We start from the raw sequence: 14,457 nt of genomic DNA, 5'->3' as shown, positions 1-14,457 counted from the left end.
GTTGCCAGGGGATGGTCTAGATTTTGTCGTCTACAGGATCAGCCTCCTTTCATATTTTGATAGACCACCCTCATTTTCAACATGGATATCTGCTTTTTTGAGTATTTGCATCAGCCTTTGTGCCTTTCATATTGTTTTCTGAGAGATGGAGATTGACCCTCGAATCCTGAACCATTCATGACACCTCCTTACCGGTGGCGCACCCAGACACTCTTCTTTTCAAAATCTGGTGGGACTGACCAGAAGCTAGGGTGGCTACCCTTTCATTAGAAACAATCTAATGCAGATTAGGTCTCTAGTAGGCAAAACTAAAAGCATGATGTCGACGTGGGGTAGGAACCGGGGTTGAGATTCTGTGGTTGTGAGCCAAGATGATGGCCATATGGCGAGTGATCTAGAGCCTATCTATCCGTCGGACTACGGGTTTTCCTCCCTAAATAAAGGCTTGTACTTATAAAGGGAGCAAGCATTCATCTGGTTGAATATGAGAAGAATAACTTATAACAGTGTAATCGTTATTCGTAAATCGCTACTAGCAAAAGGTTATACTTCTCCCTGAAGCTTTCCATTTTCATATTTTTACCCATCTTATGAGGAGCGTATCAAGATTGCTGTTTAGAAGTTTCTTTTCCACATGGATTTCAGATTTTCAAAAATGCTTTTTATTGCGCTCGTATTTCTCGCTGTCATGACAGGTCCCATGTGCTGGCTGACGGCTGTATATAATATAGTGGCTTCTTCAGTGTTAGAATCTCTAATCTTAGACAATGGCTATTCCTGTACCTAATACAGCCATTTTCTCTCTGACTATTCGGAATATTGATCTTTCTCAGATACCAACCTCGGAATGACTGTTTACCAGTGGTCTGGACTACATGACCTGGACTAGTAAGATAGTAAATAAGGGTAAACTGTATTAGCCAGCAAATACAACAGATGTGAGAATTGAAACTGCGCAGATAATATTTATCCTCAAGAATATTGTATGCGGTTTGATCGGGGCAAAATACGCCCAATACGAGAATGGCAGGAAACATTTCTGACATGATTACTCTTGTAACGTCCTATAATCTGACTAAGGGGTCGTATATTATGCAAGATAATACTTGTACAGGGAATGAAAGCTGTACTTTTGTTGTTAAGATCTTATTTCGCGTTGCTGGTGCTTATGTTAGAGATGCCCTCCTATCGGTCTGCACAACTATTTTTCTTATGAATGCTGGAATAGCTGTAATGACAATATCAGGGGCCACGGCCAGATCTTTAATTACTGATAGCGGAGGCACACAGACTAGAACAATTTCGGCAGAGTTTTATATCTACGATTCAAGTGCCGTATACCCAGCAAAAAGTGCTACCAGTATTTGCGGAAAGAGCACTTTTTAAACATCTATTCCGGTGATGTATATAATCCCGTCCCAGTATCGAACTTTGTATTCCTTTTCAGATATGGAATAGATATTTGTGCAGGCTATTAAGAGAATCCTATTATATTTACTATGTATGTATGCTTAAACTAAAGTAGCTTTATTATGTATTGATGATCTTATACGCAGCCCAGCGTCTCTCTTTCCTCACCTAAGAAATATACTCAGGGTTTTCTATTGTAAATAAAATTAATTAAAAGAGGCTCACATTCAAAGTTAAAGATAATAAAAAAGCAAAGTTCTTATTCCTGCCATCGCTGTTCTCTGTAACCATATTTATCCAAAACAAGGCACAATTGTAGGCCTGAGATGCACTGTATTATTGCGGAAATATTCAGATCGTATATCAGCCAAGTCATTCAAGTTTTTTTTTCGAAGCAAGCGTGTCCTCCTCGTCTCAACATCGCCCTGTGCTAGCCATCTACTCGCTTCAACTAGTTGTATGACATTCACATACTGCTTGAAGAGCATGAATAGTGATGAGATGGTAAGTATGAACCATGGCACTGAACTGCTGATTTTATTGGCACTAAACAAGGTATAAGCATCAGCTGTCCTAGCGGTGTCAGACTTGTACTTACCGAGCCATTTCCATAGCCCCAGCACTCCAAGACGATCCCCATATTTGGGAGGCTGTTGCAAAGCTTGCTTCGCTGTTCTTCAGTGGAGGCATGAGTAGTGGCGAAGAAAATGAAAGCAAATACAGCGCAATGAAAAATGCCTCATTCATTGCGCAGACAGTAAACAGAACTTTCTTTGAATGTGTTAGATAATGATATTGCACTGAAGAAGGGTGATGCACGAACACGATTAGAGTAATATGCTCTCATGACCCAGGGCCGACTTTGGTCAATATCTTTATGACTTTGACGCTGTCCACCCATTGCTAGGGTAGCATACATATGGATGTAGTGGCTCGAATAGTCCAAGCTAATCAAGGCTTGAAAGACCATGCTCCATCTGGGAAACGCGGTTGCGAGGAATACCAATAGGCAAGTTGTTGTGCATCGATCAATGATCATGTCCAGGACGGCGCCAAACTGCGTTGATTGGCCAAGGCGCCGAGCAGCCGCCCCATCCAAGGCATCTAGGAGACATGAAACGCTATATAGGAGCGAACAGGTTCGTGGATGATAAGGCATATAATGAAGTGAAGCAATAGCGAAAACGACTCGTGCATAGCCTGACAACGAGTAATCAGTATTATTTAGTCGCCATGGCTCGAAAGATTTACATACCAATCAAGTTTGGAAGAAGACGGAAGATGTTTTCTTCCCTTTCGTCCACTGAATTTTTATCTCTGGAATTGGTCGTCATGGTGTTTAGGCGATTTGCGGCGCTGATTCTGGGAAGAATTATTGTGAACCAGAAGATTGCACTCGGCGCAGGTGATCCAACACAAATATATTAGGATGACTTATGTCTTAATCGGAAGGAGATTTTCCGGCAGAGACTAAGGTAGAACAGGGATCAGGATTATTGACACGGTGCGCTGCGGTGCCGAGGGAAAGGAGAAAAGCAAAAATAGCTGGCGGATCGATAGCAAGGACGGAGCGACTAGGTATACTGCGCTGCAGACAAATGAGGTTTGGGTGGGGGTACCCTCAGTGCTTGGCGGTGCGTATTCATAAGTGCCCGGGGAGAGGCGGAAGGTGTGGCAGATGGACGGCCAAAAAAGGCGAGAAGAGCCGGCGGCAGGGCTAGTAATTTTTCTACATCTACTTCTCGCTACCGAGCTCTATAAGCAGTCTATTATACTTCTTCTACAATATAGATACAGGTAATACCAGCAGTAATACAAATAGCAGCATTGGATAAAAGCAAGAAGACAGTAGCGATGATCCCTATTCTAAGTTTAAGCATGGTCGGACGTATTCGCAATTGCAGAGCTTGTCGAATTTGCCCAAGAATACGGCTCAGATAGAAAAAGTGACATGGCCGTGGCAAAGTGGAGACACGATCACCAGCGGGGCACCGGGACCACCATATATTGACCTCAAATCCATCGAACCTGCGTCTACAAAGACACTAATCACCACTGCACATTCATTATACCTGCAGAACATCCCTCCAAAAATGACCGTAATTGCAGTAGCAGGCGGCACAGGCGCCGTGGGCCAAACGATCATCGAGACGCTCCTCCAAGAAACCACGCACGAGATCATCATCCTCACCCGCAGCGTAAGCTCTTCTCCATAACATAAACTCAAAACAGACCATAGACCCAAACTGACACTGAGACCCAGACCTCCAACCAAACGATCCCAACTACGCGCACCAAACACCTCCAAATCGACTACACCGACATCGCCAGCCTCGCCGAGACCCTAACCACCCACGCCATCACGACCATCATCTCGGCCATCGGCATCACCGACGCAGCAACCAGCCAAGCGCAGCTGAACCTCATCAGCGCTGCGGAGCGCTCGAGCACCGTCTCCCGCTTTATCCCAAGCGAGTACTCGTTCATTCAGACTGAAGAGTAAACCCCCCTCCCATTCACCTTCCCCAAGACATGCCCCAAAGCCCACACAATGCTAATGAAATAACAGCCTCCTACCGATCGACCCAAGCATAGAACACTGGCTCGTCGCCGCGAGGAAGCTCCAAGAATCCCAGACCCTGAAATATACTCGGATGATCCCGGGCTTCTTCATGGACTACTGGGGGATGCCGCACGTGCAGACGCATCTGGAGCCCTATGTCTTCGGGATCGATATCGCGCACTGCCGGGCGGCGATTCCGGGGGATGGGAACGATAAGCTCTGCATGACGTATACATACGACATGGCGAAGTACCTGGTCAAGTTATTGGAAGTTGACGGGGAGTGGCCCGAGTGCAGTGTTGTGGTTGGGGATACGGTGACGTATAACCAGTTGTTGGGGGTGGCGGAGGAGGTGCGAGGTATGTGAATCCTAGATACTGGAAGGATGGTGAAGAGAGAGGGGGGGGGGAGGGATCCGGGATTTAATCCATTCGTGAGAGGCGAGAGGCTGACCAGATTCTAAAACCAGGGCGGGAATTCTCCGTCGTGTATGACAGCGCTGAGAAGATCAAGCAAGGCCAGGTCACTGTGCCTGCCATCCCGCCGGGCTCCAGCGAGGCTGAAGCCCGCGAGATGACTGCGCTGGTTAGTCGTCTCACGATCGCGGGCGTCTTCGATCTCCCTGCGGACAACCGCCTCAATGCCCGGTTCCCTGAGATTGTGCCGGTGAAGGTGAAGGATCTTTTGGTCGAGGCTTGGAGGGGGAAGAATTAGGTCCTACGGGTATTTTAACATTATGTATATCGAATTAAACACCGCGCTGTAAAGAGTGGCTTCTTCTTTTCTATCCTCAGTGGTTTAGTCAGTCCTGGAATTTTTTTCGCAACATTCTGGAAGTTTGTGTACCCTTTGTATATATCCCACAAACAGAAAGATCCGTATTTCTGACACCACACCTCGGTTTAAGTAGCCAGAAGATCATAGTAGCACTACACATAGCACGGAACTTTTAATTCTGACACCATCACTACCACATCCCTCGACCAATCCCATCCTTCCAGTCCACCTCAGATCTCAAATTCGAACTCATCATCTGGATCCTCCTAGTCCTCGTCATGGTAGGCGTACTCAATGAACACATCTTCACGACCACGGTCAGCTGTAGTAAATATGAGAGAGATCCCTCCTAAGTTACCCCGGCGACAGCAACCAAATGAGAAAAACCCACGTACACGTAATCTCGGCTCCTCGGGCAGCCGCGGGATCAGGGCTGGGCGGCCCCTCGATCTTCCCTTGATCCGCAGCGGTGGAGGGCGGCGCGACGGGAGGATCGGTGGTGGCTTTCAATAACTCGGCTAGGTTAGCCTTGTCGATTGCGTCGGGGTCGCGGGTATGCAGGGGTATGTTTTCGATTTTTCTGGACATTCTGCTGGGATTTCAGTGGAGAGTCACAGGACTGGCTCGAGGTAGGAACTAAAGGGGTCCTTAGAGGAGTTTGGAGGCTTTGGTAGAGAAGAGGCTGCTGACAAGGAGGTGAGTTTCTTCTACTCGAGTTGACTATCTATAGAACTTATATGCGTCCTGCTGTTTATTTACATTCGGGACTTATGAAATGTCCTTGACATCAGATGAATACTAAAGAGACGAAGCAGGTTGGTCATGCTCGAGAACCTCGACGGTCGCTCTAGAGTCAAGGTGAATTTGTTTAACCGAAGGGCGTGGTGAAATTGTTCTTTGTGACAGAATTGCTTATTGTCTGAACAGCGTCTAAGATTAGGCAGGGTGTTGTTTGCATATCTGCTTGTACGCTGCCGTCAGAAGTGTTTGTAGTTCAACCAGAGGAGCGAAGATACAGCCCGCAATGTCACATGCTAGTGAACAAATGATTGAATGATGAATGATAACAGGAATTTGCTCCACACACAAGGCTCTCTTATCTCTGGTTTCTGGTTTGGCAAGGTCCTAGTCTCAACACTATCGAGCCAGAAGGTAGAACAGTGGGCTTCAAGCACGGCATATTTGTGTATGATGCAAAATGCCCCTATGTCGCGGAAAGGCTTGGGCCGCCTGTGGGTTCTTGCGGTCAGTCAGAATCGTGTTCATATATCGGAGCTACAGCAAACTCACCCCAGTGGAACCATTTCATAGTGCTATCGGGGGTCGACAGCAGATAACCGATGGTGTCCGTCAAGGTGAAGGATTCGTGGACGTCTGGAGAATTGCGGCCGCGGCGCCTCCTTGCAGGGCGTTTCCGATCGAGTGCCCCCTTTTGCTCTTGGTCGAACTGCGTATGAGCAGGATCGAGATTGATTTTGGATTCAGCAGCGGACATGATCGCGATGGCCAATCGAACTGCGCTCCTCGGAGAGTTGACGTGGCAGAGTGTACGCACAGTGAGGACAGAAGGTCAGGGGACAGGTACTGCCATCCAGAAGGCTACCGATCTGTTACCCCTCTTGACCCTTCCTGATTCTGATGGACAGGAAGAAATATCCGGGGCAGACATGGGCGCACGACACCTTAAATGTCTTCTCCCCTTTGGGTTGCTCAGGGGAGGATGCAGGACAGGACACATAGTCGACAGCTTTCCGAGCATACCAGCTGAGCCCACGCGACAGTCCGACTGAGCCGATTTGGCCGACCTGGTGGTGCTGTTATTGGTTTCGCGGTACGAACGAGGTGACAAGTCATCGAGACTCAAGACAATCCGGCATGAGAAAAGTCAATCAGACATGAAATAGGAGGGGAGAATGCATGTAGCGACAAGAGACTGCTGCAGTCCATGGTTGCTATTGGCCTTTAAGCTTTTGACAGGAACGCCCTTGCTTCATGGTCGGAGAATTGGCCTCCGGCCTGCATTTCTGCCTGTCGTCTGGGTTGAGATACAGGAGCGCGGGGAGTGGGAGAAAGCTACCCATCAAAGAAGAAATTCCAAATGGAGACTACATTAGTAGACCACGCGAATTCCAAGTGGAAGAAGATACTAAGATAGACGATCTTTGAGGGTGGGGATCCCTGCGATCGCGATGACAGCAGCTCGGTCGGTGCCGACAGTCAACCGTCCGACTGGATGAGTCAATTGTGTCTCTGGGCCCCGAGTCAGACGACCCTTGTCGATCGCTTGGCAAGATGAGCTATTCGATGCACCTGGAAAGGTACGGAGCACTAGTCTAGGAGTTGGCCATCGCTGATCGCTGTCAGACGTGGTAGTCGACGCCGACTACGGAGTAGGGGTTGCATTGACCGTTTTGGCACAATGGGTGGTTAGTTCGTCGTCATCAGTACAACTGGAAGGGACAGGCGGGGTAGTTATGTATATCTAGCCCCATGTAGTTAGTTAGTTGGCTAGTTGGCTAGTTAGTTAATTGGTGACAAATGCAATGTGCTCACTGTTAGTTAGGCATCTATTATAGTCTTCAGGTTAGGTGGTCAATTACCCTAATTGAACTTCTCTCCAGACTGGAATGCAGGTACCTATTATTTTCCGACATACTCAGCCCGAACCCGACCAGACCTATTCATGACCGGTTGACGTGTTGACGTGTTGACGTGTGCTGAGAGAAAAAACCAGGACGACTCATGACATTCATGACTTAAAGAGAACGGTCATTGGTGTAACCGAATGGTGCCAATACAACGAAACAAGGCAGAACAGGCTCCGGACATAGTAAGCGGTTCCTCTCGTGTCACTTCGGCGGATTCCACAGATTCCACGACCCCGTTTATTTGCCCGTCCCCCACCCGATTAGGTGTGACGTCAGGTCGATCCCAGGGCTCACAATCCAATGATCGTGTTCATCCATGGACTGAAATGTCAGTGCGTCTGAAAGAGCCCGTGAGTTGTGGGTAGTTGTTGGTCAGGGCGGAGCGGGGGGAATGTCACCCGCAGCAGCAGGAGATTGTTGACTGACTGACTGGCCGTAAACTTCTTCCCCTCCCCCTTGATTCATTGTTATAAGAATTCCTCATGTCCCGGTGAGAGCTTCAGACACAGTTGTCATTCTTTTCGCCTTGTCAGAAAAGTCTACAAACCGATTACCATACCTCCTTTGAAGCATCGAACAACCAAAGAACCCGGACGAGCAGTCAACATGACGGACACCGCCATCACGCGTCTGCAAAACACCCTGAAGTGCGATCTCGCCCGGAAGAATTGCATCGGACGCGAGTGCATTCTCAAGCGCTTCTCCCAGTGGCTTTGGTCGGCCTGGAGGATCAACAGAGCCGATCCCCATGATGGTGGCATTGGGGAGTCCACCGATCGTCCCAAAACTACCACCTACACGTACGCGACCAGAAAGACTCCGATCTATACACTACCTGCTCCTGAAGAGTCAACAGAGAGTCTCTCTCCTCCAGATCAGCCCTGCAAGGCATGCAAAGCCTGGGGCGTGCCGTGCGATCAACAGCGACCCCGCTGTTCTCATTGTTTAGATCAACAGATTCTTTGTTTCTATGTGCCTCCCGTTCGGAAATCGACCAGAAAGTCTACCAAATCGACCAAGCAGATCCAACCCAAGAAGTCAACCCCGCAGGTGCAGGAAACTTAAATCCAACACAAATCAAGGTCTCCGCCCGTGACAGGAATTCTGGGACCCGTGGGGAACACGACCTGGCATCCCCGGTGCTTCTCCCGAGCTCGACTTATCCCGCGTTTCTAAGTGTGTTGATGCGCTGTATGAGATCCATTGCACGATCGCATTATAGCAGGAGACTGGCAACGTGGAAAGCTTCTGAGCAACCTGACTACTTCGCATTCGAGCTCGACCATGTTGCCACGCACGAGAAGGCCGCCTTCGTTTTCGGTGCACGGTGAACCGATTACCCCACGTCGATACGACCAAAAGGCTCGTACAACTTACCACTGGTCGACTGTCTCGAGGGAACCTCCCACGGCACGCTGTCGATTGCTCCTTGTCTCTCGCGCCCTAAACAAACGTTGCCAGCGGCTCGGGTGTTGAACAAGACGTATGTACCGTACCGCTCGAACCGCAGGCCATCTACGCGCCCTCGTTCAACCATGAAATGAAGGATCCCCAGAAGAGTGGCATTGCGGTCACACCCAACACTTCCGTCATCATTATCGAAGGTGATTATTGCCTGCTGGACGAACCCATCTGGCGCAATCCTACGCAGCTCTTCTATTGTCGAACATTCGTTAGGTCGGGTCTATTCGAGTCCTGCCAGCGAGTCGCCAAGCGACACACGCAGGCCAGGATAGAGAAAACTCCCGATGACGGGCGCCGTCGACTGAAGGTAGCGACTACCTCTATGTTCTGATAATTCAAGAGAAGCTGATCACGCCTGACCTGGTGGTTCGAAGTGTGCCGGGAAGTGCAAAGCATTCTGTACATAATTATGCATGAAGTAACGAAGGCTATGAACACAAACATTTAGCTTTCACAAGCTTTCACATCATTAGATCCTCGACCGTATCCGACCATCACTCTTACTCTTTGATTTGCTTCTTGTGAAACACATCTACCCTATTAGCATCACGCCCGACGGCCAACAAGACGGAAGATCGACACTCACCTGGGATCTCGGGCATCCAACTAGCCCGACTCGAACAGAAGAACTCCCCCTTAGGCGGCAACACCTCAGGGTCATCTAAGGATCCCACACAGATATAACGGAAATCATTCTTCACCGCGTCCTGGCCGTTCACCCACCCGTTAGTATACGTAACAAGCTCAGGACGTAAGACGGGAGCGAAGACCCACCCCATATTCCAAGATAAAGCTTCCGCAATCACCGCAGAATTCGCGATGGATCGTCGATCCCGAGCCATTGTCACCGACAAATTCCTTCGGTTTGCCGGTTTTGATGGTGAGCGCGTCCTTGGGGACCTTCGCCGTTAGACCGTAGTTGGTTCCGAAGGCTTTCTGTATAGCCCAACCCCACATCCATCGTGGTTAGCCCGGGGACCTTCTAGGGGACCTTGGGGACAAGGTTAAGGTTCGATCAGAGGGGCGGGCGCTCGAACCTTGCAGCTGCTACAGTGGCAGAGGGATGCCCGAGCATCGTCGGGGGAGTTGAGAGAGAGGTCGTAGGTGATGTTGCGGCAGTAGCAGGAACCGGGGTAGGTAGGCATTCTGGCGGCTGAGCTGTGAAAGTGCGATACTTGTTGAATTGAAGGTAGATGTGAGTGTAATGGGGAGTGTTTTGCAAGAATTGAGGCCGGTGTCTGGGGGAAGTTGTTGTATACCAGTCGATCTGCTTGCCGAATGTTGACGTCATGTGCAGCCATCGGCCATCGCCAACTGCCATTCTTCCCTTTCCCTTTCCCTCTCCCTCTCCCTCTCCGCATGATCATCATCATCCCCCCCCCCGTCAAGCCAGAGCCCGTCGTCGCTTTGTACATATCGATGGCGTGGTTCTAGAGCCTGGCGCCTGTCATAGTCGGGAAGGTGCGTTTCGCCCTTTTATGCGCAGGCACTCATTTGTTTTTCTCACCCCATGGCGTGATGTGACTATGACACCAAACGCCTGCGATCATGCGACTGTTCATTGGGGGATTTATACCTCTGTCTCGCCTCTCTGCGCTTGGACTTACTCCACTTGATTCCGGGAATTCAACAACAGCGTGAACCGGGCAGTGGTCGGTGGGGTTATTCCGCACCCACTCTCTCTTGTCTACAGAGTCAGACCCCAAATCGCGAGTGCACTCACATTCCTATACTACGGTCTATTATTGTCTCATCAACCGTTCCCTCAGCACGATGTCATCACCATCATCATCTTCTCATAACGATCACAATGACAATTCCCAACCACTCGAAAAACGGGCCGTCGTCTCGTCCTTCATCTTCAGATTCCAGGATGGGAAACCCCTGGTCGCGCTGTTTAAACGCAGCGACAAAGTGAGGACATATCGGTCGGTCTCTTCATACCCTTTAGGAAGAAATCACCATCTAACTCAGCGGCAACAGGGATCATCTTGCCCCTATATCCGGCAGCATAACATCAGAGGACCATGACCCGCTCGCAACCGCCTGGCGCGAACTCACTGAAGAAACTGAGCTTAATCAATCAAACCTCACCCACTGGCGCACAGGCAAGCCTTTCACATTCAGCGATCAATCCGCGGGACGCGAGTGGACAGTACATCCATTTGCCTTCCTGCTCAAGGGGAAACAAGCCGAAGAGTCGACAGACGACGCAGAACCGTCGTTTAAAATCGACTGGGAACATACCAGCTGGGAATGGCACTCCCCGTCCTCCATCCTCAATGAAGAGCTTTCGCCTACCGTGCCACGACTCAAAGACAGTTTCCGCCGGATATGGTTCGAAGGCGAACTGCGCAGCGCCCGCGCCGCAAAGACGCTAGCGACGGGGCTGGAGCGCCTGCGCAACGACCACGAAAGCGGCTCGCAGGAGCTGACCACCATCGCGCTGATGATCCTGCGCGACTTCATCGTGCAGACGCAGGATGGAATGGACGCGCAGTGGTGGGAGACGGTGCGGATGGCGGCGTGGCACATCATCAAAAACGGGCGGGAAAGCATGGGGGCGGCGACGATGAACGCGCTCGTATCCGTGCTCGCCGAAGTCGAGGACGTGCTGAAGGACGAGAACCATAAAACCGCCGAGCAGAAGTGGGAGCGCATTCTCTCGGTGCTGGACTTCCACCTGGCCAGCCGAAAGAGTCGCGCGACGCAGGTCAAAGACGCCTTCACGCACTACATCCGGTATCATTTCCTGCACCACGGCGAGCCGCGCGACAAGCTCACGATCCTGACTGTGTCGGCGAGCTCGACGATCCGCGATAGCATTCTCGACGCGTACGAGTCCCTCGATATCCATCTGCTGGAGCTGCGCGTTCTGGAATCCCGGCCGCTCTTCGAGGGCGCGAGCATCGCTTCCTCGTTGGTTTGCAACTTCAAATCGCGGTTCAAGGACACGCCGAACAAGAACCTCCACGTCAAGGTGTACACGGACGCGTCGGCCGCGCTCGCCGCCGCAGACGTCGATATTCTCCTCCTCGGGGCGGACCGCATCTCCGCCACGAAGGGCGTCAGCAACAAGACGGGGTCTCTCCCTGCGGTCCTATGCACCAAGCACGTCAGCCCCGAGGCGCAGATCGTCGTCCTCAGCGACCTGGAGAAGATCAATGGGTCGCCCAGCGTGATCGACGACGACAAGCACGAGGACAACGACCCGGTAGAGATCATGAGTACCTGGCGCAGCGACGGCGTCAAGGGGGTCGGCGTGCTGGAGGAGGGCATGCAGGCAGCTGCAGCCACGACCAGCGAGGAGGGCCACTCGGCCACCGTCAGCGTGGAAAACATCTACTTCGAATGGGTGCCCCTGTACATGGTCGACGCCTTCGTCAGCGAAGAAGGGGTGATGGACGAGGGCCGCATCCGCGAGAAGTCTGAACAGCTGGGCAAAACGGTGGACCTGTTCTTCCTGGATCTGTGACGCCCTGTCCAACATACGCAGCGCCGCGCCTTTCACTGCTTTCTGTTTTCTGTACTACTCAAGCCAGCCACCCGGCTATCCGGCTATTCCTTCTAGACCATCCATGATAAATAGCACCTGCTTGCAGTGTAATATGAACCCTTTTACTCACAAGTAACAATATACCTCATCCAAGGCATAATCCCTGTTTTCTATATACACATGCCAGAGTACGCTCGAGCCCAAGCCAACGAAGACCAGCCGTTGGCGCCACGACCCACCGGACATACCACTACCTAATTTAGTGCCTTAACCAATCTGAGTCCCCTCCTTAATCTTGTACCTACCACGACACTCGACTAGCATCCTGTCACGCACGGCAGTCAACGCCCGTGCTTGCGTGATGGGAAGTCTAGCCCATGTGCTCACTGCTCGAACCCACCAATCAGGCTGAGCTCGGGTCGGAGCTCTCAGGCTTACATCCAGCCTAGCCTGCGTGGCTCTATCCCCTGCCAGAAGCCTGGTTCAAAGCGGGAGGACTTGCGTGAGAGCCAAAGCGGAAGTTGTCATTGCTATGTTAGACCCTGGTTTATATGTCGCTAGTACCACGCGGGATCAGGTTTACATGGACATGATGGGCTGATACTTTTTATCACATCCAAAAGACCCTAGATGGTCAGGGGCAGGTATCATGATACTATATCAGTGGTATAGTATAGGCTAGTTAGCTTGGCTTAGTAAGACGCAGTCAGGGGACGGATTGCCCGTTCACCCGATCACAAGGGATGAAGACTATCATTGCAAGAATATACTATTTACTGGTATCATTTCAGTTGATATGTACATTAGAGCTGACTGACTCTGTTACCAGCAGCAGGATTAGTAGCAGCAGCAGCAGCAGCAGCAGTAGAAACACCACTCTTCTCTAGCCCCTCTCGCAATGCAAGCTCTAGCCCGTCCGCTACCTGCTCTGGCACACTGATGAAGGCCGAATGCGACCCGTCTGCGTGATACGTTCCCGGGTTACCGAGGGTTCGCGCGAAGGCCTCCTGGGCCGGCATGGGTAGCGCCTGGTCTTGATCGCAGAAGAGGTAGAAAGCGGGGATTTCGTGCCAGGGTTCGTGGACGGCGGGCTCTAGGAACGACGGCTTGGGGTGCGGCTTCAGCTTGGCGATGGCTTGTTGTTGGGCTTCGGGGGTCATGTCGTGGTAGAAGATTTGTTCGTGCTGCGAGGAGTAGCAGTATCCGTCATCTGGGTTCTATGGGGCGTGGAACGGTGAGGTTAGTATTGGATAATGGGGAGGTAGAACGAGTGTGGGTGGCTTACCTCAAGTAGCATCCAGGGGAGCCAGCTCCCGCCTAGCATGTCGATGAGGGACTTGCCCCTTGGAACGACAAACGCTGCCAGCCACACCACCTGGATCACACCCCCGGGCTGGCCTGTGCTGGCCCGCTGTGCATGTCCGAGCCCCTCGACGGCGCCCGCAGCGACCAACCCACCATATGAATGCGCGACCACCACGATCTGGCGTCCCTGGTCGGCCCATTTTTGGAGCACGCGCTTAGCATTGGCAATATCGGCGTGTAGGCCAACGGACGGATTGGCCGCGGCGAGCGACTGGTGAGCAACCGTCGCAGACTCGTACCCTCGCTTGCGCAACAAATCCCGGATGATATCGAAGGTATCGGGGGTGTGCCATGCACCGGGCACGAAGACGAAGATGGGTGTCGCGTTGGTAGCCATTATGCTGATAATTCACTAACTCACTCTCGCCTGCGAATTGCGCTTGCAATCGCGGAGCCCGACGCAGTACTTATACCATGATCTATTGATGGAGGCACGGGATAACGACCATAAGGGGTGAATGGTGATTTCAACTGTCCAACGTTGGCCCGCAGTTGCCCCGGGGAGGAAACCAACGGCCGCTGTCAGCCCCACAAACGGTCTGCCCGCCGAGAAAGATGCGCACGCCGGCAGTCGCACCAGCGAGGTTTCTAGTACTTTAGCAGCCTAGCTACGCCAACCAGGGCTTAGCGGAGGATTTCGTCCCCAACGGAAGTTGTCCGCGGCCCACCATGACACCCTGGGCGTAGGTGATCAACGCGCGAACAAGTACCGAATTGGAAGCACTGCTGGAAAC

At 51.4% G+C, this 14,457-nt stretch overlaps 7 protein-coding genes across 7 annotated transcripts; 3 read left to right on the top strand and 4 right to left on the bottom strand.

Annotated features, from left to right (window-relative positions):
• Positions 1-1,660: 1,660 nt before the first annotated feature.
• Positions 1,661-2,865, bottom strand: BO97DRAFT_387864 (CDP-alcohol phosphatidyltransferase family protein). Its single transcript, XM_025693616.1, has 4 exons — positions 2,666-2,865; positions 2,234-2,610; positions 2,009-2,181; positions 1,661-1,956 (listed from the first exon to the last, which is right to left on the bottom strand). The coding sequence occupies exons 1-4, from the start codon at positions 2,742-2,744 to the stop codon at positions 1,704-1,706; spliced, it is 882 nt and encodes a 293-aa protein (XP_025553028.1). The 5' UTR covers positions 2,745-2,865; the 3' UTR covers positions 1,661-1,703.
• A 592-nt stretch (positions 2,866-3,457) lies between these two features.
• Positions 3,458-4,675, top strand: BO97DRAFT_366268 (uncharacterized protein; the record flags this gene model as incomplete). The annotated part of the gene is made up of 4 exons (XM_025692613.1): positions 3,458-3,608; positions 3,674-3,909; positions 3,980-4,332; positions 4,443-4,675. Coding segments are annotated over exons 1-4 (927 nt in total), but the record flags the coding sequence as incomplete, so codon positions are not given.
• A 341-nt stretch (positions 4,676-5,016) lies between these two features.
• Positions 5,017-5,338, bottom strand: BO97DRAFT_423255 (uncharacterized protein; the record flags this gene model as incomplete). The annotated part of the gene is made up of 2 exons (XM_025696868.1): positions 5,017-5,072; positions 5,146-5,338. 2 exons carry the CDS (start codon positions 5,336-5,338, stop codon positions 5,017-5,019), a joined length of 249 nt encoding a protein of 82 aa, XP_025553026.1.
• Positions 5,339-7,883: 2,545 nt separating this feature from the next.
• Positions 7,884-8,700, top strand: BO97DRAFT_28355 (uncharacterized protein). Its single transcript, XM_025691089.1, has one exon. It carries the CDS (start codon positions 8,005-8,007, stop codon positions 8,461-8,463), a length of 459 nt encoding a protein of 152 aa, XP_025553025.1. The 5' UTR covers positions 7,884-8,004; the 3' UTR covers positions 8,464-8,700.
• Positions 8,701-9,362: 662 nt separating this feature from the next.
• On the bottom strand, positions 9,363-10,007 carry BO97DRAFT_433405 (GFA family protein; the record flags this gene model as incomplete). The annotated part of the gene is made up of 4 exons (XM_025697597.1): positions 9,363-9,394; positions 9,449-9,569; positions 9,637-9,798; positions 9,900-10,007. 4 exons carry the CDS (start codon positions 10,005-10,007, stop codon positions 9,363-9,365), a joined length of 423 nt encoding a protein of 140 aa, XP_025553024.1.
• A 628-nt stretch (positions 10,008-10,635) lies between these two features.
• BO97DRAFT_387855 (translation initiation factor eIF-2B subunit family protein) lies at positions 10,636-12,495 on the top strand (the record flags this gene model as incomplete). Its single annotated transcript, XM_025693615.1, has 2 exons — positions 10,636-10,790; positions 10,846-12,495. 2 exons carry the CDS (start codon positions 10,636-10,638, stop codon positions 12,335-12,337), a joined length of 1,647 nt encoding a protein of 548 aa, XP_025553023.1. The 3' UTR covers positions 12,338-12,495.
• Positions 12,496-13,156: 661 nt separating this feature from the next.
• On the bottom strand, positions 13,157-14,134 carry BO97DRAFT_404659 (alpha/beta hydrolase). Its single transcript, XM_025695004.1, has 2 exons — positions 13,644-14,134; positions 13,157-13,575 (listed from the first exon to the last, which is right to left on the bottom strand). Exons 1-2 carry the CDS (start codon positions 14,058-14,060, stop codon positions 13,162-13,164), a joined length of 831 nt encoding a protein of 276 aa, XP_025553022.1. The 5' UTR covers positions 14,061-14,134; the 3' UTR covers positions 13,157-13,161.
• Between the last annotated feature and the right edge of the window lie 323 nt (positions 14,135-14,457).

Source organism: Aspergillus homomorphus (genome assembly GCF_003184865.1).
Source record: "Aspergillus homomorphus CBS 101889 unplaced genomic scaffold BO97scaffold_11, whole genome shotgun sequence".
Classification (NCBI taxonomy): Eukaryota; Fungi; Ascomycota; class Eurotiomycetes; order Eurotiales; family Aspergillaceae; genus Aspergillus; species Aspergillus homomorphus.
Note: the sequence above shows the minus strand (reverse complement) of the source record. Positions and strands in the feature narration are given on the sequence as shown.

Bases quoted from the DNA above. Each gene is read 5' to 3' on its own strand.
- BO97DRAFT_28355 (XM_025691089.1), top strand. From the start codon at position 8,005: ATGACGGACACCGCCATCACGCGTCTGCAAAACACCCTGAAGTGCGAT.
- BO97DRAFT_387864 (XM_025693616.1), bottom strand. From the start codon at position 2,744: ATGACGACCAATTCCAGAGATAAAAATTCAGTGGACGAAAGGGAAGAA. The intron at 2,611-2,665 runs GTATGTAAATCT...ACTCGTTGTCAG, and splicing joins TCTTCTTCCAAACTTGATTG to GCTATGCACGAGTCGTTTTC. The intron at 1,957-2,008 runs GTAAGTACAAGT...TACCTTGTTTAG, and splicing joins GGGGCTATGGAAATGGCTCG to TGCCAATAAAATCAGCAGTT.
- BO97DRAFT_404659 (XM_025695004.1), bottom strand. From the start codon at position 14,060: ATGGCTACCAACGCGACACCCATCTTCGTCTTCGTGCCCGGTGCATGG. The intron at 13,576-13,643 runs GTAAGCCACCCA...CACGCCCCATAG, and splicing joins TCCCCTGGATGCTACTTGAG to AACCCAGATGACGGATACTG.